The 25,996-nt window shown below is 40.6% G+C and overlaps 1 protein-coding gene across 1 annotated transcript; it reads left to right on the top strand.

Annotated features, from left to right (window-relative positions):
- Positions 1-846: 846 nt before the first annotated feature.
- wdfy2 (WD repeat and FYVE domain containing 2) lies at positions 847-24,261 on the top strand. Its single transcript, XM_075479962.1, has 12 exons — positions 847-1,158; positions 4,094-4,161; positions 6,610-6,683; positions 8,418-8,472; positions 10,118-10,268; positions 11,966-12,078; positions 14,601-14,727; positions 15,048-15,153; positions 17,325-17,426; positions 19,132-19,262; positions 19,369-19,477; positions 23,480-24,261. Exons 1-12 carry the CDS (start codon positions 1,022-1,024, stop codon positions 23,507-23,509), a joined length of 1,203 nt encoding a protein of 400 aa, XP_075336077.1. The 5' UTR covers positions 847-1,021; the 3' UTR covers positions 23,510-24,261.
- The last annotated feature ends 1,735 nt before the right edge of the window (positions 24,262-25,996 follow it).

Raw genomic sequence — 25,996 nt, 5'->3', positions numbered from 1 at the left:
TATATATACTTATATATGTATATATAGTATCTATATAGTATATAGTATAGTATATCTTTGAACTTATCCAGACTGTTGCTTCTTTTTAAATTCATTTAAATTATTTTATTTGTTTCTCTTTATGTTCTTTTCTGTATTTTTAATGCTTCTTACACTCCCTGCTGCAATGCTTTTATTTTATGTGAAGCACTTTGAATTGTTTTGTACATGAAATGTGCTATATAAATAAATTTGATTTGATTTGATTTGATTTAGATATATAGTCTTTGCTGGTATCCTCTGTATTCAGCCACACGTTTCTAAGTTTATTTTATTTATTTATTTATTTTATATATATATATATATATATATTTTTTTATCTTTATGTTATTTTTTTGGGAGTGTGCACGTGTCTCTGCTCTGCGTGTGTGTGCATGTGTCTGTTTGTGTGTGCTGGGGTGGGGATGGGGGCTGCTTTTAAACATGTATAGCACTTTGTGCTACATTTTAATGTATGAAAAGTGCTTTATAAATAAAGTTTGATTTTATTTTATTTGATCACTGAACTCTAAGAAAGCCAATCATTTCAGCTTGTAAACCATCGGAGGTCTTAAGTATTTTGCAGTGTTTTTGTACTTTATAACCTAACTCTGTCGCTATTAAGTTCTCCTTCTAAAATTGCACTCGCACAACCTTAAGAAGAGCATGTGACATAGTCCAAACATATAACGTACCCCCTTTAAAAAATGTATTATTGATTTAAAAAAGAAAAAAAAGAACGTAAACAAAAATGAAGCAAAAACGTCTTTTTTTATGCTTTTGTTTTGAAAGACTACAAGCGGAAGTTGTATCCTGGTCACCGGAAGTTCCGTGTGTTACCGAGGGCGTTATGTGTGTCCATGTGTTGTCAGCTGACTGCCTGCACCTCTGACCGCAGTCACAACACAGCGACAGCCTCACACCGAGGCTCTGCCGGCGGACCGCGGCGGGTTATGTTCCTCGGAGCCAGAAGCGTAGACGGAGGTTTGTGCAGCACCATCTCATGGCGGCCGAAATCCGGCCGCAGCCGCAGGCTCGGAAGCCGTGCCTGCTGAGCAAGATCGAGGCTTTCCAGGAGGTTGTGAGCACGGCGGCTATCATCCCTAAAGAAGACGGCGTTATCAGCGTGTCTGAGGACAGGTAAGCTGAGTCTCGGTTTACACCCGTCTTCCACCCGTCTTCCACCCCGACCCACACACATTTTGTGGGCATCCACTGAGCTCACGACCCTCCAATGAATGGTCGTTTCAAACGTGCAGAAGCGGTTCAAGGCTTCCCTCTTTTTTTAAAGCGTCAGCTGACACATTTACAGCTTTACATGCCCGGTCAGGTCAGTAAGTCAAGCTAATTAGTGATTATCTTCATTAATTAAAAGCATTATTCTTTCTCAGCTCATTATATTTTAGGCACCGATTCAGACATGTGTACAAGGCCCCTCCTGTGCAGTTCGGAATATCCCTTTATTTATTTATCTCTCTGAATTACTCTTGGCTGGCACAATGTAACCAACCCAGGTTAGTGTGATCCTGTATGTTTAAAGATTGTAAGCTCTGTGTTACGTCTGGTTTTACTCTAACCCAGTGACATGTAATACAGCTTCTCTAAGCTCCCTGTCCTGTAGAAATACCTTCAATAGCTTCAATTAGAACATTATCCATCTGCAGAATCTGCTGGGAAATGACAAGATTTTATTTAGCAGATCGGTCCCATCTCAGCCTGCTTTGTTTACAGGTAAATACAGACGTGGAACATGATGCCATAGTTTACACAACAGTCCATTTAGTCTTGGATCCATTTTTATCATTTAATATTCCCACTGATTATATCTCAATTAACAAGGTCCCAATTTAATGCCAGATTCCTTTCAGTTTGATTTAATATCTATTGTTGTATAGAAATATTCCCTTTATTGGGGTCTGGTTCACTGAAAAACACCCCCAGAATGCCTGAATTTGTCATTTCCGTCGTCCAGTCTTCTTGTTCTTCACCTGTTTGACCTTAATGGTCAAATTCTATGCCCATTTCTTTAGATTTATTGTCAGATTTGAACCAAATATTAAGTTGGATTCCATTTCTTTTGTGTTTAATTCTAGTTAATAATCAGCTTTTTGCACATGCGCTCGGTGAGGACCCTCAGGTTGTGTGTTGTGTCTTGTAGTGAAATTCTAAGAACATCGCTGTAAAACATCAGGACCATTGAGTAGTTGAATAGTACATGTCAGAGTCTGGGATATCGTGGATAAGTTGATGAGATGAGATCAGATTCAACTTTATTGTTATTACACATATAGCATAACGAAAAGTAGGTTTTGGCATCTCACCAGAAGTGCAAATAGCAGCAATAAATAGATGCATTAGTGCATTTTTACAGATTAATAATTACAGATAGTGCAATGAAATACAAATAAATATACGGATTAAAGTGCAGTGGTAATATATACATCTATATTGACAGATTAAGTTATATGAACAGCCGGCTTGTGTTGGATACCAGAGATTTTAGCTGACTTAAAGACGTAAAACGGGTTGGACAGGTGCCAGATTCTACGGCTTGGAAACTGGGTTTACACATCTGTATCAGAACAAGGGGAGAAAGACCTCAAAGAGGAAAAATACACACATTTTACCTTAAAGGACTTCAAACTTACACTTTAAAGGAACTGCTATTAGACCGGGTCGGCCATCATTCTTAGACTCGTTGGTGTCTCTTTTTATGCATCCTTTCTCCTCCAAACAGCTGAACTGGCAGTGGGAGCTTCTGATGGCTCCAGCTGTGCACCCCCCCCCCCTCCCCCCCTGTATTCCCACCACCTCAGCAGATAAAGGCTCAGAGAGGAGCTTCATTTCCTTTTTTTTAATGGCTGTGAAATTTCCAGAGTGTGTTCACTCTTTTTTTCACCCTTTTTCTCATAAATGCTGGCGGTCTTTTCCTGTAGGGTGTGGAATGGGTTTAACCCACAGCCCAAAGTGATAAGAAAATTTACTTAAAGGTGGGGTAGGGGATCTTTTTCTGGAACATTTTTTTACATATTGCTTGAAATACTCTTCACACCCCCATTGCAACCAATTAATTAAAAGCTTTGACACAAATATGAAAAGTTTTAGTGGCCTCTAGAACGTACAATCTATGAAAAACAGTATCCAATCATTGTGAACGGACCGTTCACAATGATTGGATACTGATGCCGTCTATCAAACTGCAATCTGCTCCTCCCTCCCCCTCCTTCCCCCTGTGCGCGTACCCTGCTCCGTGAACAAATTACACGTCCAGAAGCTTGGCAGGAAGCTAAACTAGAGCCAGCTTGGCTAGCACCTAGCATTATTAAACGTATAGTTAGCATATACTAAATACTAAATACGGCAACGATCGATGCTTGCTGTCAGAACAGCGCTCGTGCACCTTCGTGCTCGTGCGCGTTCATGTACTCTAGAGGCGTGCCTTCGGGGGGAAAGTGAAGAAAAGGGTTGGAACTTTTTACCTGTGTATTTTCAAAATGCAGCTTCGCTGGACTCAAAATCCAGGATCTCCTACCCTACCTTTAAATCAGACAAACGCAGCTCAGTCAGAACTCTAAACTTTAAAGTTCTGATGCTGCTCTATAAAGCTCTGAATGGTCCAGGACCAGAATGCATCAGTGACCTCCTGACCCAGTATGAACCTTCCAGACCCCTCAGCTCATCTGGATCTGGTCTTCTATCAGTTCCCAGAGTCAGAACCAGAAATGGAGGAGCTGCATTCAGCTTCTATGCTCCACATGTCTGGAACAAACTCCCAGAAAGCCTCAGATCAGCTGAAACACTCAGTGTGTTTAAGTCCAGGCTGAAGACGCACCTATTTTCAGCTGCGTTTGAATAAAGCTCCAAATCTGAAGCTTGAGTTTCAAAACTTAATCACATTTTAACTACTGATTTTATCTGTTGTTCTTATTTTTTTATTTTTTTGTTTAAAATTTAAATCATGCTTTTTATTTCTACTGTTTTAATGTCTCTGTAAAGCACTTTGAATCACCTTGTTGTTGAATTGTGCTGTACAGATAAACCTGCCTTGCCTAAATATGATGGTTTCACTCCACAGAACCATTCGGGTATGGCTGAAGAGGGACAGCGGTCAGTACTGGCCCAGTGTCTACCAAACGATGCCATGTAAGTGTTGCAGCCTTCTCTGAGCTGAGTTTAGTGCACCGTTGCAGAGTTCATGCTCCTAACGTGGCACCGGCTGATCTATCAGTGCTGCTTCCCTTCGGTCGGTGGCGGTTCGTCCCTGCTTTCCTCCAGTTGTGCAACTGAAGGAAATCCCGTGCTATGATCAGCAAAATCTGTCGCTGACAATAGCAGAAGCTGCAAAAGTTACTGATACTAAAATGATTTAGCCACTAATTAGACAGTAATCAGGCAGGTACATGTAAAACGTGATGAAATACGGGTGGTACACTGGAAAAAATGCCCCTCCAAAAATAAGTAAAAAAACAACAAATACAAGACGTTTTTGCTTGAAATAAGCAAAAAAAATCTGCCAATGGTACTAGTGAAAATCGGCTTGTCAAGATTTCTTGAAATAAGATGTGATATTTGGGACTTTTGAGATAAAAGTGATCTTGAAATTAGCTTAAAAACCTCTTTAAATGTAAAAAAGAAAAGCTTGTTTCATATGATATGTGACTCAAAACAATTTGTTTTCAAGACTTTTTCATTTAACAAGATATTCCAGATGTATTGTCTTCAAACAAGTCCCTATATCTGGCTGAAATAGTACTTGTTAGGCAGTTGTGTCTTATATTAAGCGTAATGAGATATTTGGACTAGAAATGAGACAAATATACTTGGTAAGACTTTGATTTTTTTCCAGTGTATTAAGTGAGTCCTGAATATGAGGAGCCTTGATAATTATGTGATACAAGATGTTGAGTGTGTTCATTCTGGAACTGGCTTTGTATGTGAGATCATGAGCTTTTGAAAGAGAGAAAGCTTAAAAACATCAACAGATGCAGCATTCCTGGGCTAATAAATGCTCTGCCGCTTGGTGACCTCGCAGCAAAGATTCATGCTTCTGACATTTGGCGTTTCACGTTTTAATCAGCTAAGTTTTCTTTTTGTTGATTCCGTTTTATCCGGCTGTTTAATCTAGCCTGGGCGAAAGCCGACTGTTGACTCCGTCAAACAGTCTGGGAAAACCCAAGAGGAATCCGTTTCCATGGAGGGTGGGACCTTACTCTGCAACTTAAATTCATTGGAGTTCCCTTAACCAATCAGTAATGTTTAGAAAGGACGTAGGTTATGCGCCGAGGTTCATGCTTACTCTCGCGAGGCTCTAGCTCGCGAATCACGCTTCCCACATCCGCTTTCATTATACCGGTACCATTTGATAAATCAAACTTTTCCCAAAGCCAGTTGGAAGGAGAGCTACGACATCCTTGCCACTAACAAAATTGACGAGGCATTCCTCTTGCTCTTGTTTTAATTGTATAATGCTCTCCAGAGTTGAGACAACTTCATGGATAGCTTCTAGCGTTCTTCCGTCGCCATGTTTATTTCCGCTGCGGTTGAACTACAATTATATGGACTACAATGGACTCCGCGCGTGAGTTCTGCGTCACCACTCGCAACTGTTTGCTGATTGGCAAAACACTGAGCTAACCGAGGTAGGGGGATTTGGCCAGACTATGTGCAGAGCCAAAATCTTTGGGCGGAAGTACGTAGGATGGCGTCGCCAGGCTATGTTTAATCAACTTCACTGGAAAAAATCAAAGTCTTACCAAGTATATTTGTCTCATTTCTAGTCAAAATATCTCACCATTTCAACCAGATATAGGGACTTGTTTGAAGACAATACATCTGGAATATCTTGTTAAATGAAAAAGTCTTGAAAACAAATTGTTTTGAGTCGGATTTCATCTGAAACAATCTTTTTATTTTTCATTTGAAGAGGTTTTTAAGCTAATTTCAAGATCACTTTTATCTCAAAAGTCCTAAATATCACATCTTATTTCAAGAAATCTTGACAAGCCGATTTTCACTAGTTCCATTGGCAGATTTTTTTGCTTATTTCAAGCAAAAATGTCTTGTATTTGTTGTTTTTCTTACTTATTTTTGGAGGGGCATTTTTTCCAGTGTTGGCGGTCCCTTTGAAGCTTTGCGACACAAAGAAAAAGACTACCGCAGGAGATCAGTGGGTCTGAGCTCCAATTCTTAAGCAAAGCTTGAGGTTTGGTCAGATTTTTGCAGTCGCTTTCTGCCTCAAAACTGCGCTGTTGACCACTAATCATTGTAGGTTTTTACAGCACTCTATGTGGCAGTGTCGTTAAACTCGTGGCATGTTTTTTTTTGCTTAGTTTTCATCACATGACTGAAGAATACAACTTCAGGCAAATTAGGAAGCCTGCGAGTGGAAAGCGAAAGAACGATGGGATGAAGTAATCTTATCTTAACATTTGCTTTTTTGCCAAACTGCTGCTTCTGTGGTTAAGAACAATTCATCTGTTGCTGGCAGGATAACTGCCAAAACGTCTCGGATGTCTTTTCCCACGTGTCTGTGAGTTTTAGCACAGATGCAGACAAAGTGCTCACTGTTCTTGTTTGTCTGTTTGTCTGCAGCGTCCTGCTCCTGTATGTCCTTTAACCCAGAAACCAGGAGGCTGTCTGTGGGGATGGACACTGGAAGCATCTGTGTGAGTCCACTTTAAAGGGTTTTTATTTCCTTTCAGCGGCTGATGGGCGTCTTGTTTCAGTGGGAATAACCTGCAGGATGCAAGTCACTCCCTCAGAATGCATTTTTGTTGGTTTGTGGGTAGCATGACGCTGGATATATGGAATGAAATGTAGTGATAAATGTAGGTAAACAATAACTGTACAAGTTCTGCAATTTCAAATCAAATCAAATTTATTTGTGGCACATTTCATGTACAAAACAATTCAAAGTGCTTTACATAAAATAAAAGCATCGCAGCAGGGAGTGGAAGAAGCATTAAAAATACATAAAAGAATATAAAGAGAAACAAATAAAATCATTTAAATGAATTTAAAAACAAGCAACAGACAAGATAAGTTAAAAGATATCGTGCAGATTTAATTTATAGACACATGAGAAAAGAAATGTTTTTATCCTGGTCTCCATTTGGTGAATTTTTGGTCAATTTGTTCACTGCTGTGACCCTATTGGAATGTAATTTTGTTTTATTAATTATTATTTATCTACATTAGTATAATTTTGTTTGTTTTATTCTATGTTTATCTGTTTATTTATTTTTTATTCTATTTTATTTATTTGCTTTTTATTATTATTATTATTATTATTATTATTGCCAGATGGGGATATAATGTTCATGTTTAAATGTCAATGTTTAAATAGATAGATAGATAAATACTTTATTCATCCCAATTTGGGAAATTATTGTGTTGCAACAGCGTACAGTATAAAAGACATGTAAACAATTAAAGGAACAACAAGCAAATAGAATAGAATAAAAATAGAGAAATAAACATTAGCTATATACAAATCTACAGTATGAAGGGTAGGGTAAATAATAGTAATAATAATAAACATCGGTAAACTAAATAAAAACAGATTTGTACATTTAAAAATAAAGGTAAAAATAAATCAATTTAACTGAGCAGACTGAACCAATAAGAAATATAGGGTATATGGATAATTTACATTATATTGTACGATGATGATATTTGTGCAAATGTTATTAGTGCAAAAAAATGTTTAAAAAAAAATGTAGGCAAACAAAACATTTTGATATAGTTTTCAAGTTGTTATTGTCAAATCTACCCCAACACATTCATCTGTGACCAACTTTTAAAGCTCTACAGACTATAAAAATGAGTTTCCCCCTCATTTCTCATTACAATTGGATTTTTCTTATCCCTGAAGGATCTTTTTATCTGTTTTTTACTTCTCTCAGGTCAAAGTGTTACAGTGTCAGACGGATTCATTTACTAAGACTTGTTTTAGGCCCTCCCAAAGCTCCAGATAAACCAAATAATCACCCCTCCGTAGTGAACACTCAGACTGCTGCTTCTGCTTCTCCTAATAAAGACGAACCCTTCTGTTCCAGTCAGATTGTGTTTTGCTCTTTGGAGTTCGCAGCGGGAGTCGTTTGTTTTGGAACGAGACGGCAGAAAGTCCAACTTTAACTGTACACTTTCGATCTGAATCTGACAAACAACCTCGAAGCCAAAAGTTCCCGCAATGTTTGAACAAGGGTGGTGGCTTCTGCACAAATGTTGTTCAGCTTATTAATCTGTTAAAAGCTTCTTTACTCAAGTCATTTTAGTCTTTCTGTGATGGAATGTTTTTGATCCACCTGAAAACTCAACAAAGTGTCTTTGGATTGATGCCATTTTTTAAATTTCCACACATTTATAGATGTGTTTGGTGTCTGTTTCCTGTCTTTCAGGAGTTCATCCTGTCAGAAGACTACAACAAGATGACCCCAGCGCTCACTTATCAGGGTGAGACAGGAAGTGTCTGTGTATGACAGTCGTTTAACACCAAAAAGCCCTGAAAAACTACTGAATAACTCTTTTGCTGCGTTTCCAGTTAACTTATCTGTAAGATTACGCCCGTCGCCTGACTGGCTTTTTGCCGCTCCTATTGTTGCTGTTGTGTAATATATAGTTTAAACCAGGGGAAGTCTCAGGTCATTTCCCTGCTGAAAGAGCCAGCTTTGCTCTGTTTGCTTTAGGCTCTGAAAACTATCCAGCCTGAGGGATGTTTGCTCACAGGCCGTGTTCACGAGTTACTTCTATCTGTGGAGCAACCGACTGCAGAATAAGGGCCGAATAGCACCACCGATCTATCGGCATCGATCAAGCTGACGCATCTCTTTACTGTTCGGGTGAACAAAACAACGCGTTTTTAGGGTTTATTATAACAGCTGTTGGGTTCAGAATATACATTCTAGCTCCTTTTTCAGAATCGGAATGCCTTTATTTGTCATTGTACATGGTACAGCGAGATTTAAAGCCACCAAAACAGTGCAAAGAGAAAATAAAAATGTTAAAAGATATATATATAAGTATGTACAATAAGGGAAGGGTGTAAGATGCAACAGTTTTAGTTACGGTAAATAAAATAAATAGAATAAAATATGGTGTTAGTGGTGATAGATAAATAAGGTGTAAGTAAATTCAAGTAAGATAAAGTGGAGGCAGCATTGATTATGTACTCTACTGCAGCTCCATGTTCTTTCAGCATGTTCTTTATCCTTCTCATAACTGTCTGCTGCCTGAAGAAAACCCACAAACTTGCTCCCCAGTTTCTAAATAACCTCTGAGTTGCTGTTGGTTCCTCGTATGCTTTGAAGACGCTTGCGTTTGCTGGTGCAGACAACAACAGAACATCTGGCTTGCCATGCTCCTGAGTGCCAAAGTAGTGGGAGAGAGTTATGAGAGCCGAAAGTCCGGACTGTTAATGAGGTATTTCAGTTAGTTCAGAGCGTGTTTGCTCTGGCTGTGGGAGGCTGTGTACCCTTGACATTCTTTTATGTATGAAAAAAGAAAAAGCACGCATAAAAGGAGCAGGACAACTAAAAGCATCCTTTGAGCAATGCAGAATAACACTCGTGTTTGACCTTTCATGGGAATTTCCTCTTTCTGTAAGCGGAGGCTTGTTCCACTTGTTCTTTTAGGACATTTAGGAGTCAGTTTTGTGAAGTTTTAGTTTCTAAAAATGTCTGCTGACATGTCAAATAGCAACTTCCTCTATAGCTGCCGATCAGATCTTCCCTTAAAAAGGCTTAAAAAGTTGTGGCATCCTACCTCCTGCTCTCAAATCTGATGAAATCTAATCAAATGACGTGTTCTTGTAATTTCTTTTGTGTAAATCAGGGGTGTCAAACTGATATGTGAAAGGGCCGGTGTGGCTGCAGGTTATTGGTTAAGTCAGCTGTGCTGCTGCAGGGTTGGGACAATAACCTGCAGCCACACCGGCCCTTTCACGGATCAGTTTGACACCCCTGGTGTAAATGATTTCCTGTTAATTACTAACGCACAGCCTTTTTAAACGCCTTCATGCCTCTGAGCAGACCCTAACGCTGTGATCAAAGTGAGTGTGAAAGAAGTGGATCTTTCATTGTCCGTGTTTCCGTGTCTGCAGCCCATCAGGGCAGAGTGACGGTGGTGCTGTTTGTGTTGGAGATGGAGTGGCTGCTGAGCACGGGGCAGGACAAAAACTTCACCTGGCACTGTTCAGAGAGCGGCCAGCAGCTGGGGACGTATCGCACCGCAGCCTGGGTCTCAGGACTACAGTATCCTTTAACGCACAACATTTGCAGGTGACTCGACCCTCAGAGCGCGCCTGGTTAACACATCCACACAAACCTCCTTGCAACACGGAGAGAAACTGGAGTGAATAAGAGGCGTCGAGCCGTCTTTTGTTGCTTTGGATTTTGAAAAATCTGTCTTCTATTATGACTTCACAGTCTATTTTAAGGCCACGGCCACTTAAGAGAGCGCCACTGAAATTAGCCTCCAGTGGGTTTGTACTAATAAGAAGGACTAACAATAGGCATCAGTCATGCTGTTGTCAAGGAAACGGTCTGAGTAGGTTTCTGTACTGGGCAGATGAAAGGCTGTGAGTGCTCTGCAGCGACACCGATCCATACCAATGAGCCTCCCGTGAGGTCATCAGACTGATGCTATCCTGCTAGCTTTAACATGCTAATAGCAGTTAACATGGCCCCGAAATCACTGTGAGTGGAGACCCAGAGCAGTGCTCGTTCGGATATTTGTTCAGTGACGGTAAGTCGCCTCTCTGGAGTGATTAGGTTTTATGAGAAGCTGCTCCACACAGAGGTTTAACGGCGTGATTAGCTGGTAAAAAGCCATTACTGAGTGAATGTTAAACTTCAATTCAATTTATTTATATAAAGCCAAATTCCAACAAATGTCCAAGCCAATTATAAGCCAACCAACCAGTTCATACAAAGCTAACATGCATGCTTTTGGATGGCGGGAGGAAGCCAAACTCCACCCAGAAAGGCCTCAGCATGAATTATAAAAAAGGAAGTACATAAATGTTTGGAGCAAGTATTTAGCAGGCCGAGGCCTATTTGAGTACGGTTGAGCCAATTTGATCCCAAACCACATTATCTGTGTTTGTTATACCTGATTTCAGCCAGATTATCATGTTTATGTGAAACCTAAAAGTCCAGTTTTAGTCAGACTAAAGACAGAAACTCACATTTCTCACATTTCCAGGTGTGAGAGTTGCACTTGTGCAAATGGAGAGGACCAAATTTTCCCCCAAATTATCCTAAAAATCTGGGCTGTTTATGTGTGAAAATGGCCTGAGAGCTCAGGTGGAAATTAACAGATTTGTGAGGAAACAACAGGCCGGAGTTTCGGTCTGATTTGAGGGTCTTTTTTTTTTTTCTTTTTTTTTTTTCATGCAATGAGGTCAATCAAAACCAAAAAAGGAAGACAAAAGATGCTGCTCTGGGTCCTCGTTGTGGTCGTATGTTCGTGTCAGAAAAGCTTCCTTTGTAGCAACGTTTAACATTTCTGACAAGCATTTAACTGTAATTTACTGAAAAATAACAGGGAATCGATGACATCCATGTCGATATTCCAGTTAAAACTGCTTGACCTTTCTCTAGAGATGGGACCTTCTGATCTGGATGCTTAAATGTTTTCACTTGTGAGTCACTTGATATCAATTTATGTACTTTCAGGTTTCCAGAGAGAGAGTTAATCAAATCAGCTGTGTTTTGGTTTTTGAAAGGACGATTTAGATAGGATGGGATAGAAGGTTTATTGTCTGTGCGGTTGTTTTTCTTCTCCCTCAGTGCAGACATGTTGCAGTGATTTTGGTCTGTAGTGACTTATCCAGGTCAGAAGACGTCCTCTCTCACACTGCATTTCCATCACTGCCTCTGCAAAGATCTCTCACTCCTGTATTACGCGTAGTCGTTCCCATTCTTCTTTGACCTTAATCCTAAACCAGGTTTGATGTGGAGACCAGGCACGCCTTTGTGGGGGACCAGTCTGGTCAGGTGACCATCCTGAAGCTGGAGCAGGACAGCTGCAGCCTGGTTACCACCTTCAAAGGACACACTGGTAAACTTCACTCACACACTGAACACACTGGAGCTGAAATAATCAAATCCCTTGTATTTTAGTTATTTATTTCCAATGAATGAAGCACCGAATTCTGTGCTACATCATGATGAATATGAATATAAATAAAAGATTACCCCGACATCCCAAAGCTTTCATATGACTGTTCAAAGCTTATTTTTGTGAGGATAAACGAGCATCAAAAAGCAAAGAAAGCTGATAAATAATTCAGCTGAAGTATTTTTATTACTATTTTGTTAATTCTGTAGCTGCCATTGAACAATGTTTATGACCTGAAACATAAATATTTGTCCAGTTATTACAGGCTTTGAGCATGAGAAATGTCACTGAATCAGAGGCATCTAGATTGAACCATCCACCTGGTTATGTTTAAAGACTAAATCTTAAAAGTTGGGATCGTTCCTTTATCTCTATTTATAAACCGATCAATATTCTGTCTACAACGTGGAATATTAGCTCATTTTTCACCCAAAACAATTTGACTTTAGAGCCAAACATTTGTCTGAGACAGCAGCACCAGCCTTTATTGGACAGATCTGGAGTTTTTGTGTCTCTTGACCTGAACAAAGAATTTTATAGGGTTTAGAGTTATTTTATACACATAAATGGATGGAATCATATTTATCAAATCGATCTCAGTGTGTTCGTGCACAGAATTATAAATCGGTGCCGTGCGCTTGTCTACAGGTGTCCCACAGGGATCAATCCTTGGACCATTAATATATTTAATTTTTTATATTTATTTTATGTAAAGCACTTTGAATTGTTTTGTACATGAAATGTGCTATACAAATAAATTTGATTTGATTTGATATTTACATTATATAATAAAGATCTCCAATTTGGATGTTCTATTTACAACATCGGGATGTTTGTTGAAGACGCTGTAATTTATGTGCACGGTGGTAGTCTTGCACAAGCTTCTAATGACCTCACAGACTCCATGGTTCATGTTACAGCATGGTGAAAGCAGTGTGTATGTTTTTAAATGAGCCAAAACATCCAGCGTAAAGCTGGCTTAGAGGCAGCTAAGATAACCGATACAGTCTTTAAATAAGCAGACTCTTAAAACTCTGCTTTTAGATTTTATGTAGTCTCACTGCTCCTCCTCTCAGATATTTTTGTCAACATAAGAGCGGATGCATATCGACTTAAAAGAGGTTCATCCAGAGGAGATTGTATCATCCCACTTCGGTGTAAAACCTGCACAAAATTGGAGCTCAGTCCCAATAACTACAAGAGAACTGGATACTTGACTCATTTTGAGAAAATGTTAGATAGTACTAAGTTGTGCCAAGACTGAAATTCTGATGAGTTTAGCTGTTTTCAGCCACCTGTCACTGTTTTTTCCTCTCGTGTGAAAAAAGAGAAGCTGCTACTGAAAGCAAATCACAAAAAAAATAACATTTTTTGTGAGTAATTGCTGATCAAAAACTCTGTAACATCTTTTCCTTGGAAGGAAGATTAAATCCGTTCGCTTTTGTATTTAGATTAGCTTCACAAAACCCACCGGGCCTCAAACATTAGCCTCTAAAAACTCATGTAATGCTTGATGCTGATTCACCTCTGCTGACATCTGTTTAGAAGCCTTTAGGTCATCTTAAATCAATCAATCAAACTTTATTTATATAGCCCTTTACAATAGCCAACTGGTACTCAAAGTGCTTTACAACAGGATAAAAACAACAATACATAAAACAAAACATAAAACACGATTCAGAAATGGTAAAAGTGCTAAAAGTGCTGCAAGGCATTAAAATGATCAAGTAACTTTCACTGTGGAATCTGCTTTAATACAGGAGTTTTTTTTCTGTGGGGTAAAGTTTAGAAAGACATTTGAATTAGGGGCATTTTACACGGAAACGAAAACGGGTTAAAAACGCAAAACCTTTTTGCGGATGCACTATATGGTTTAGATGGTAACGGCGTTTTGGGGGCATGAAAATGCAAAAAAGTGAAACCGCCCTCCAGAGTGGAATTCTTGAAAACGCTCCACTGTCGTGCCACCGTGTAAAGGATGAAAATGCAAAACTGCGTTTCTCGTCACATAGAAAGTAGAAAGACTTGGTCTTGGTAGTGTTGCTTGCCACGTAGCCATCTGGCGTGTTTACTGCATCGATAAATATGAAACGTCACACACTTTTGGGTTTCCGTATTCACGCAGATTTTCACCCTAAAACGCTCGTCTAAATGCAGATTTAAAAGTGAAAACGAAACGCCACTTTGGCGTTTTGGTTTCAGATCGTTTCCGTGTAAAGGTAGCCTTAGTTGAGTTATGAGTTCGGGGCCACCAACGGCAGGCCGTGTAAGCGATATCTCAACATACCCGACAGGAGGGATGTCGTTTAGAAGCTAAATTATTAGGCACCGATGCATGATGGGTAAGTTAAGTTTAGGTATTCTGTTTAACTTGACTTGTGTTTTTACATGAGTCATAAGTGTGGCTTTGAGTCGGTGTGATTCATTCCCGTATTTGTGTCCCGTGTTGTGCTATTTGACAGGTAACGTGACGGCGCTGTGTTGGGACCCGGTCCAGAGGGTGCTGTTCTCCGGCAGCTCAGACCACTCCATCATCATGTGGGACATCGGAGGGCGCAAAGGCACGGCGATTGAAATGCAAGGACACAAGTACGGGTCACTTTGTTTCAGCTGAATGGAACGAGCGAGTTGTTGTTTATATCCTACGCCTGCTGTATGTTGATGGATTCAACTGGGTTCCCTTTAAATCACCGAGCTTATGCTTCAGTAGTTCAGCTCAACTGTGCGTGGGCACACTCAAAGCAGTGTGTTTGGCAGCGATAACACAACCCAGGATCCAAAAAGAAGTATAAAGCTCTATTGTTCAAAAGCAACATATCAAGTGATGAAACTAAGAAATGATGCTGTTATTTATTGAATAATCCCAGTAGGACATTTAAAAATGTGTTTTTGTGTGCTGGCTCTCGCAGTGACAGGATTCAGGGTTTGTGCTACGCCTCACACACTCGCCAGCTCATCTCCTGCAGCTCAGATGGAAGCATCGTCATCTGGAACATGGATGTAACGAGACAAGAGGTGAGAGAGAGCAGATGAGACGGCAGCTTGTTCGCTGAGTGAGGGAGAGCGACGTCAGCCCAGCAACACAAACTGGAAGCTGTGACACGGCGGCGAGGAAAATCTGGGGAAAAAACACAGGCGTGTGCGGTGTATTATTATGTGTAGTTGCAGAGGAAAACATTAAAGATAAGTTTAATCACAGAGTTTTTGGTTTTCCAGGGGAGTAGATCCTGGAGAGGTCACCTGATTAGCAGAGCTTTCTTTGATTTTCTGTCTCACAAACACACTTGCAGTCTGGTTTCAGCCTCTCGCTCCCCGCTCTGCTTGTCTTCACAGTTTGTTGATTCCTAATTTCTTCTTTATGTAATCAGAGCCAATTCACTTCTGCCTCGGCATCATTCTGTTGCGCCACAGCATTTGGCCCGAACTTTCACCTCAACTCCATTATCTCAATTATTGCTTCTGTTGAAGCTGAAATCCCACAAGGCAATCTTTGAAAAGTCATCAGCTGGCTGCTGTCGTTCAACAAAGAATCGCTCGTGGCTGGTATGCTAAAACTTTCCACTGGGCAACTGGTTCAGCAGCATATGCTAGCTGATGCTAGCTGATGCTAACTAACGCTAACTGATGCTAACTGGCATCATGAAGCAAAACTAAAATGGTTACTTATTCCTCACAAACTGAAAATTAAAGTCTGAGCAAAGTAGAAAAAAATCCATGTTATGGGTTTGTTGAATGTGTTATTAACCACTTAGATCAGGGCTGTCAAACTGATCCGTGAAAGGGCCGGTGAGGCTGCAGGGTTTTGTTCCAACTCTGCAGCAGCACCGCTGAACTGGTTACGACCTTCAGTGCAGACAGTTCAGCTGATTGAATGAAACAAGTCAGCTGATAGATAAGATTAGGTCTTAAAATCATGAGAAAAAGAGCGATGTTCTTAATTTTTGGTGAATTGTTTTGGTCACCTTCCAGCTTTGGAATAATTCACTAACACTGTTAGCAATCTGTTAGCTGAAGCGTTATATTGGTGTTTCTGTTAACTCCAGATTTAAGTTTGTAAATCTACAAGCTGAAAAACCAGGATGGTGTTGGCAGTGCTTTTCAACACACCGGCACAGAATCGATCCACTAAGCGTCCTCTAACCAGAATTACTCCTAATACTTCTGTTCTGGCTCTTCACAAAATAAATCTACAATGTTTTGTAACTCCATCAAGTACCCATAGAGCACCGATTGGCTTCTCTGAGTTGGTGTTCACAGGTCTCAGGTGGTGCCACATTTCAGCTACACTCACAATATTTATCCAGTTCAGTTGATCTCATTTCCCCCCGTTTGGCTAATGCTCACAACAGTTAGCTAGCTAGTTGCTCGTCCAAAGCTAATCCATCTCGTGTGCTAATTGATTACTGCTAAGTATTGGGGATGGGGTCGGCTTTTGCTTGCCTTATATGCACAACCCCCCGTGTCATGAAAATGTGTTTTTTAAATATACCCTAAAAATCCAGAACAAATAACTAATAAAAAAACGACAAACAGCCCAGCTCCACAATGCAGTAAAACACGGTTTTCTGCCTTGTTTAAAGCAGCTTTTGTCCAACACGTTGTTAACTGGAAACGCAACATGTTTGCATGCAAATTTCTGAATTTGCTTTACTCTTTGCTTTAAGTTTCATCGGAACATGGAGTGAACTGGTTTGAAGAGAGGACTGCCTTAGAAAAAACGACACATTTCAAACCAAAATTAAACATTTACACTGATTTGCTCTGTTTTTGGGAGTCACTCGAGACTTTTTGTGTTGTACAACTCAAATGTTTGTGTAATGAATACAGAATTGGTGTCAGGACATCTGAGTGTCGCATTAAGTCTTGAAACAAAGGGAAAATGGCCTCTCTGGACCTGTCCAAGCTTTACTGGTTTTAGTTCTGGTAAATTAAGTCACTCCATAACTAAAAAATTGGCTTATATTATATTATTATGGCAAAATATATCCTCAGTGGATGTTCACTCGTTACAATTTAGGAATTTAAAGAAATTTGAATTTTTTTTCTTTTTAAATTTTAATTATATTTTGGTCTGAAAACGAATCTTAAAGTAGTTTTAGATGTTTTTCTCCACAGGTTTTCTTTTTAAATTTGTCATTTTAAAGGAAAAAAAGGAAATGTTTGATTTTTGAGGCTTGTGTTCGCAGACCCCAGAATGGCTGGACAGCGACTCCTGTCAGAAGTGTGAGCAGCCTTTCTTCTGGAACTTCAAACAGATGTGGGACAGTAAGAAGATCGGCCTACGACAGGTACTTTATGTTTACAGATGCTTTGCGCGTGAAAAGCCTCTCTGCTGTGGCAGATTAGGACTTCTGAGCTCATTCTGGAAAGCTTTACAGCAAAAATAATTCTCATTATTTCTCACTCACATCTGCCTCATAAATGGCAAGCAGAAATGTTGTGGTTCTTTCATTGCTTCAGTCTCAGCTCAGTAATGTGCACGTTGTGTATCCAGCTCGCGGTTAAAGTAGCAGCCATTTTTGTTGTGCAGTTTGAACCTGAAACAGCTCCATCTTTCTGCCCACAGGGGCCAAAACTCTCCCCCAAAGATTGTGATTTTACACAAAATATTCCCACTCCCAGCTGTGAATGTATAAAATCTGTCTGGCGTGACAACATGAAAATGAAGACTAATAAATCAGAGTCGTACAAGATGTCCATTAGTTTTAAGTGGAAACAGCAGAGGCTCATTTTACATAAATATTTGATCCATTTTGAACATATTTGGGAATTTATTCTGCAAAAAGTTGGTTAGATTCCTCCTAACTGATGGATTCCTTCAGCCTAGATTGTCCTCAGTCCTCAAACATGCTGCGTCTGAATGTGTTTCCATAATATTTGCATCACTCATGGCTGCCTGCTGTCACCTGTTTGTATCGCTGGGGGACCAGGGTGCAGAAACTTATTTGTAAAGGCAGATGTGTTTAGTTTCAGCCTGACTGAAGTCGAATCGCACAGCGCAGGTTAAATATAAACAGACGAGACGATTACCGTTTAAATGTAAATCTGCCAACAACAAACTGATGGAAACATGCAAAACACTCAGCTCAGAGGTGACAAAGGACTCCAGCAAAGGAATAACTCAGCTGTGTGCACCTGCTCTGTTCCTTTAGTTTATTACACAATAAGAAGTTTTATTATTATTGTTTGTGAATTTACTGTTTATAAGATTTTAAATGGCATTGAATTTAGTTGTATAGTGACCGGTTTAACTCCTTAAACACAGAGCTTAGATCAGTGATACTCACTATTTTTTTCACAAGAGCCACATTGGCAGCAAAATTAAGGGAAGAGCCACTTTTACGACAACATACTAAAGTCCCCTTTTTGCAAATATGCATTTCTACATATAAAACGTCCCACAAAAAAAGAAACAACACAACCAATACATTTTCAATTAAGACCATATTTACCTTAATACTGGGATGAGTGGAAGCTGGCGTGCATGTCCTTGACTTTCTTCATGTTGTATTTGTAGTTTGTTGTTGTAATCATAGTGAGACATTCAGGATGAGCATGGTTTTTGTGCTGGTTTTTGCCCTTTTTTAATTAAAAACAAATCCATTGTGCCTGCATCTCGCGCTGGCTAAAGTAGCTAGCGTGCACTGCGGTCAAGTGTACGGTGGTTTAAGCGGGCTGCGTTGCCAGGTTTAACAGAGCCCCCTTTAGGAAACACCATTAAGCCTTAATTAATACTTAATGAAAATACTTAATACTACAAAAACGCAAACTTAATAAAAATATTTAATACTGCGCAGTATTCGCTGTATGTTATTTGAAAAAATGTATTGTTATTGTTACCATATTGTTATAAGCTACTATGCGAGTGCGAGCCACCGATTAGAGCTTGAGGAGCCGCGCAATGAGTATCTCTGGTTTAGACGCTGCTTGTGAGAAATGGTGCTGCTGCTGCTTATGATGACTGTCACATTCAAGTTCTCCCGTATTACTCAGCACCACTGCAGGAAGTGTGGCCAGGCGGTGTGTGGCAAATGTTCCTCCAAACGCTCCACCATCCCCCTCATGGGCTTCGAGTTTGAGGTGCGCGTGTGCGACAGCTGCCACGACTCCATCACCGATGAGGAGTGAGTAACAATCGGCCTCTGTTGTCGCTGCACACTGACCCTTTGTGCTGTCTGCTTTCTTAGTGCTTACCAGCTAAAATCATCGGCCTCCCTTTGTGTCTTCCAGTCGAGCACCCACAGCCACCTTCCACGACAGCAAGCACAACATTGTTTACATGCACTACGAGCCCACCACTGGAAACCTACTCACCTCGGGCACCGACAAGGTTATCAAGGTCTGGATGGGAACAAGCAGTCTCTGTTGTATTCATGGATAAGGCATTCAGTGGGTTTTTAACTCTGTCAGGATTCTTCTCAGGTCGCTTTTCAGTTTGTTTTTGTTTTGTTTGGTGTCATTAAGGCTCCATTAACCTGCAAGGAAGGCCTGGGTGCATTGCATCCTGTCTGCCCTTTGGCCTTAACCTTGTAGCACCCACAGTTGCAGATATGCAACAAGCTTTTTATTTATTTACATTATTTATTTACATTACATTACATTATTTGATTTTTTTAAATGTACATACATTATTTACATTCATGTGTAATATATTTTTACATTACATTTTATGTGCCGACAGTTGTCACAGCAATCCTTTTCTTGGCTCAGTGAATTACACTCTGCTTTGCTGTGGTCTGTTCTAGTTCGTTCTGGTCTCGTTTGGTGTGGTCTGCTTTGTCCACCTTTCACAGCGGTAATGGGAGGTCAGGTCTCTAAATTGTATTATTACAAAATTAATCAGGAAAGCCCACAGTTGCAAATATGCAACATTGCCTAAAATGATCAAACATAGCCCAATTCCAAAAATATTGGTTTATTCCCACCCAAAAAGATGCAAGAAGAGCCAAAATGATTTTTTTCAATGATTATTCATTTGCTTGGGTGCAACAAGGTTAAAACACTCAGTGGGGTTAGATGGCACTGAAAGGATCGGATTATTGGCTAAATTACAATAAGAAGGGTAATTATCCTTGGATATATGGCGGTGAATGAATCGAATCATAGGCACAAAGCGTGTCATACTCCGGTTCACTCTCAGAAAATAAAGTACAGAATTGTACCTTTAGGGGTACGATGGCTTGTCACTGGGGCAGTACCCTCGGAAGGTATAGTTTTGTACCCTTGTGGTTTGTACCTTACAGAGACCAATCTTGTACCTCTGGTGGCAAGTTTTTACCCTTATACTGAAGTAGCCTAACACAGACTGTCTATTGTACCCCAGCATGTAGAAAAAAAGGTACATATATGTACCTTTTGGACCCTCAAAAAGGTACATATAGGTACCATTAGGTCCAATAATTAACCCTAGGGGGTACATTAGATTACCCTAGATTGTACATCAGGGGACAAAAAAGGACTCGTACTGTACCCCTATTTCTGAGAGTGTACGATAGGTGGCGCTGTGCCCATTCCAACTGTTGCTAATAGAGCCACTTCCTGTTGACCTCTTCACCACCAACAACAACAACAAACTCAGGCATTGGAGAAAGATGGAGAACGCAGAGCAAGATGAAGCTACGTCCCTCTACATTTGGTCTGTGATGAGCTGCTTGTTGCACAAACTCGATGCCCAACGGAGCATTCTCCATCGCGTTGTTTGTTTCTTTCTGACGGCGACAACAACAGGAATATCGTCTCCTTTGACTTCCGGGTCACGACCCCGGGAAAACATCTGGAGCATGCACAGAACGCAAAGTCTGATTCACCACGTGCTTCAGCCTCTACAAGCAGGTTTAATTTGACTTTCAACCCAGTTATCTCGGGGTCTGAATCCGATCCAATTTCTTGTCAGATTAAGGTGTCTACATGAACTTAATAACTCAGTCTGATTGTAATTTAGTCAATAATCCGATCCTCTCAGTGCCATGTGACCCCACTGAGTACATTATGCTGTGATCGTTGAGCACATCTGCATCCTGATGCAAACCAGAGATCTATTGTGAAAGGCAGTTTATGGATTCATCATCAGTCTCATTCAGAAAAACAATGTACCAGACAAAGGAGGCGAGGAACGGAAGAGCAACACGGACACATTTATTACACCTCTCTGCAAAGTCTCCCAGTTAGTGCATGCAGACAGAAACCAGGAGCCCAGCCTTAATCTTACCCGAGGAAGGAATGGAGTAAATAAACCTGAAAGTCTCATCTCTAGTAGGAAAACCGCTGAGTTAGCAGAGCTTTTATCCTGTTTCTGTTCATTTGTCTGCACATAAACCATTTAGCTGTTTCCACGCTGTTTGCACCGCAGCCCTGAAGTTTTCTCCATGTCTGTTCGTTTGTCATTCATCCCGATGCAACTGAATGTGTTACTGCTATAAGTGAAGCTCCAGGGATGAAAAGTGAGCGTTTCCCCCCTTCAGACTGCATTTAAAAGATGGATGTAGCCGCCATGTCTTTATTTATCAGTTTGCAGACTTCCATTTTGAAGCCTTGAGTTTGTCGCCTGGCCTTTCGTCATCTTGTGTTTTTGGAACCACGTGCAAATGAATCCCGGTGAGATACTTTGCAAGTCCTTTGGGTCGTCTCACCCTCAATAATGCAGAATTTAGAAAAGCTCAGCTTTAGAGACCCAAAAGTTTATTTTACAGGCTGTAAGCTTGTTTTTATTAGCCTGTTAGCTATATTAACACGTGATCTATGCAGATTTTCACCTAGTCTTTCAAACCTTGGTTTAATTTTTAAGAATGGTTACAATTTTTGTGAAAAAATGTCATCAAAATCTTTCATTTCTTTTTGAGAGGGTAAATGATTGATTAGATATTCATATTTTATGCTGTTGCCTGGAGATTCCCACTTAGTCGCAGCAGAAATTAATAAATAAATGAAAAAAAGCCTTTTTTTTTGGACATAGATGTTGTCTTTGGACAGGTGACCCATGCAGAGTGCACCCCGCCTTTCACCCGATGGCAGCTGGGATAGACTCTAGCCCCTCTGCTACCCTGAACTGCATTAAGCGAGTATAGAAAATGGATGCACCTGGTCTTTGGGATCTCCATCTGATCTGTCATGTCTTGCTCCAAAAACCCAAGATGACCAACTGAAAAAAAAACAGGCTTCCAAACAGTTTAAAGGGCGTCCAGCACGGTTAGAGATTAAAGTGATAGTTCGGAGTAGATTCACCCTAGGGTCATTTGAACCGTGATATCCAGCCAAGTAGCCCACCCGCAGTTTTTTCGATATTGGCTGAACATCAGCTGAGTTACCGAGTTATCCCGAATAGCTTAGTACAAGCGCTAATGGAACCTGGCAGTATCTCCAAAATTACCACACTAAAATCACATGCCATGACACCAAACTTCTACAGCAGTACAAATATGGTCTGTACTCACAAAACTATGCATTTTGAAGTTTGTACATAGTCCAGGTCGTTTATTATTATCAACACAAGCCTAATAGCTTCTCTGCTGCTAAAGCTGCGTCGACGTCACTGCCTTGATCTGGGAGCTTCAAAGTAAGATGAGGGTTGATCTACTACTGTAGACAACAAAGTATATGCTATATTCTACATGAATTTTTATGTTGTAGAGTTGTGAATTTATTTTATCAATGGAAAAATTGAGCAGCCTTGCTTTGTTGTCTACAGTAGTAGATCAACCCTCATCTTACTTTGAAGCTCCCAGATCAAGGAAGTGACGTCGACGCAGCTTTAGCAGCAGAGAAGCTATTAGGCTTGTGTGTTGATAATAATAAACTCCTGGACTATGTACAAACTTCCAAATGCATCATTTTGTGAGTACAGACCATATTTGTACTACTGTAGAAGTTTGGTGTCATGGCATGTGATTTTAGTGTGGTAATTTTGGAGATACTGCCAGGTTCCATTAACCCTTGTACGAAGCTATTCGGGATAACTCGGTAACTCAGCTGATGTTCAGCCAAGATCGAAAAAACTTCGGGTGGGCTACTTGGCTGGATGTCACGGTTCAAATGACCCTAGGGTGAATCTACTCCGAACTATCACTTTAACTGGTGAAGACCACAGAAGTGGTCCCCCATCTCTGGTGGGATGATAACGCTCTCTGTCCTTATGTCCTAATAGAACTTTAGGTTTTTCTTACTCCAAAAGTATATGAAGAAACAAAGAAAATAGTCAGAATATTGGCTATTTCACTGCATGTATCACATATCGTCGTATCACGTTTTTCACGTGCTTATTCATGATACTAGCTGCAACCCAGTTTCTTTGCAAACCAAGTTTTGAGAAGTCTAATCAATGCACAATGCGCCTGTTTATCTGCAGCTGTGGGACATGACTCCCGTGGTGTCCTGAGGTCTGGGGACAAGCAGCAGTCGGCAGGAATCTCTGGCAAACTCCGACGGTTTCGTGGCAGCAGTTGCACTTGGAAGCGAAAGCGGGAAGGATCTCCAACGGTATCTGTGTCATCTGGATAATATTTAACAGTTATTCAACAACAAACAGCGGCTGCTGCACATTGGCAGCGGGGGCACGCTGCGGGCCAGTGAAGCCTGGGATCAGGACGGTTAACACAAGGCAACAGAGACCGAGCGCTGCTCGGAGAACGCTCCGCACTCTGTGAAACTCCTGGAGGCATTTCACTTTGAGAGTAAATGACACACTTGATTTACTTAATTTTCATGCATTCCTTGCCATTTTGATACTTTTCCAGCACTGTAGTCGGGGGGGATAAACTAATCTTGTCCCTGGTTAAACTGGACAAACCCTTTGCAGGCTGCACATTCTCCACATGAAGGAGTTATTGACCACTACCTGATCAGATTTATCCCGATTCAGCAGCAGCTCAGACCAAACTGTGCTGATGCATCCCTCTGCAGGCAAAGAAAGAGTCAACACTGCAACCACCTGCTCATTTTCTGTTCTTTTCTTTGCCTTATATCACATTAAATGTTTTATACTTGTTCCTGAACACAGTCTGCATGGAGCCTCTGAGGATTCAGCTGCTCTTCTGCAGGGTCGAAGCAGAAATATTCATATCATAAAACATAGAAAAACACATTATAGACATTTCAGTAAGTTTAAAAACAAGGGACACTTTAAATTGTATGTTGTGTAATGTTAATATTAACTCATATATTAAGGTACATATTCATATTTATGAGCATGCTCCCCAACATTTCCAGGGGAGATGAGGAACTGTCCAGCTTTCAGTTCTCGTCTCTCTTGGCAACAAGCTATTAACAGGACTCCCATTCTTCATTCTTTAGCTATATGAAGCTAAAAATGTTGAATATGAAACCTGCAAAGCAAAGAAAACCAGCGGGTGGCTCTGCTGTGAACTCTGAAGGTGACATGGCTCTCGTTTGCCTGCAGGTGGTGCAAATCATTGCTACGTCTGTTGCTCTGCTCCTCCTCTCTCAGGCTGTGTTTTGTTCTGTGTTAGTAATGTTAAAGCTGCGATGCCACACAGTTTCCCAGATGTTAACTTATTATTTTGAACCCTCCCCCCCCCGGCTGCTCCAGCACACTGACGACTAAAGGGAAGAGTTGGCTTCTTGAAACGTTTCTATCTGAAACGCACCAAAGGGTTGTGGGAAGAGGCAAATAAATTGTGTAATTATTGTGTAATTATCGTGACTTTTCTGTCCTGTGTGTGGTCACTGTCAGCTGATGCTCATCCTGCCACTCCTGTGAGTGCTGAGCTCCTCACTTTACTGCTTCAGATCCCCGTCACACTTTGAATATTCTCTGCACCCGATAAGGAAGTTCTCCGGGTTGTAGCCTGAGGATTTAAAGCCTTTGGTGGCTTTTGTTTTTGAACTGTTCTCTGATTGTAGCGTCATAGAGCTTCAGTGTAATGTCAGAACAAGCATTTATGCAGCGTCTCTTTAAACAACGCTGTGCATGTTCACTTCTGCGAGGTTATTTATTAATTAAGCACACATCATCACGCTGACCTGTGGCGGTGGATTCCTGCAGCAGGCCTGAAAACAGAAGCAGATGAATGTGGTTTGAGTTGCTGTTATTGCTGTTGTTGTAAGGAGTCTCCATGCTGACTTTATGGTTGATGCACTGGAATCAAGAAGCAAAAATGTCTCAGAAATCCCAGCTGTGAAGAGAAAAATTACTTTTTTTTTGCTTTAATGATGACTGAGTTCAAACCCCTGCGAGGATTTTCCAAAGATTCTTCATTTTTCCTGCACTTTCCCAGTTACCCGTGTATTCCAACACTAATTTTCACCTCTCGCTCTCTAGTCGCTTGGCAGACCCATTCATTGTAGCTGATTTACTTGAAAAGAAAATGTTTTTTCCCCGAAGTAATGACAGATGAAGTCCGTTTGTGGCCAGTAGTCGGTGCCGGCAGGCACCGTTGTGTTTCAGAGTGTCCGTTAATGCAGCTGTATGTGTATAAATGACATAATAAAAGAGGAGCCACTCACCTGCTCGAGTGTTTATTGGACTGTCATGTGACCGATTCATCATTCTGTGCCACAGTTCTCCACTTTTAAAAGAACGAGTCACATGAATAACAGTGACTCCTCACAGAATCCTGCCAGGGGTGCAAAGCATTTAAAGCTTAAAGCTGGGATCCTGTAACGCATATAAACTTATTGTCGCAACCTTTTAAATTTCCAAATTATATTTTCCAACGAAGGCCGTGGGTGGCAGCAGGTGGTTTTGTTCTTGCACGCACTTCAGTTGATTGTTAAAAAATACATGTAGTTTATTTTTGACAACAAAAAAGATATGAACAAAAAAATTCTTACAATTTGGATGAAAACGAAAGTTAACTTATTTTGATTTAACAAGATCTAAAAGTGGTCAAATCATTCAACCACC

Source organism: Odontesthes bonariensis, chromosome 12, assembly GCF_027942865.1.
Source record: "Odontesthes bonariensis isolate fOdoBon6 chromosome 12, fOdoBon6.hap1, whole genome shotgun sequence".
NCBI lineage: Eukaryota > Metazoa > Chordata > Actinopteri > Atheriniformes > Atherinopsidae > Odontesthes > Odontesthes bonariensis.
The sequence above is the reverse complement of the archived record's forward strand: the minus strand, read 5'-3'. Positions and strand labels throughout refer to the sequence as shown.

Coding starts and splice junctions, on each gene's coding strand:
- wdfy2 (XM_075479962.1), top strand. CDS start 1,022: ATGGCGGCCGAAATCCGGCCGCAGCCGCAGGCTCGGAAGCCGTGCCTG. Junction 12,079..14,600: donor CACCTTCAAAGGACACACTG/GTAAACTTCACT, acceptor GCTATTTGACAG/GTAACGTGACGGCGCTGTGT. Junction 15,154..17,324: donor TGGATGTAACGAGACAAGAG/GTGAGAGAGAGC, acceptor TTGTGTTCGCAG/ACCCCAGAATGGCTGGACAG.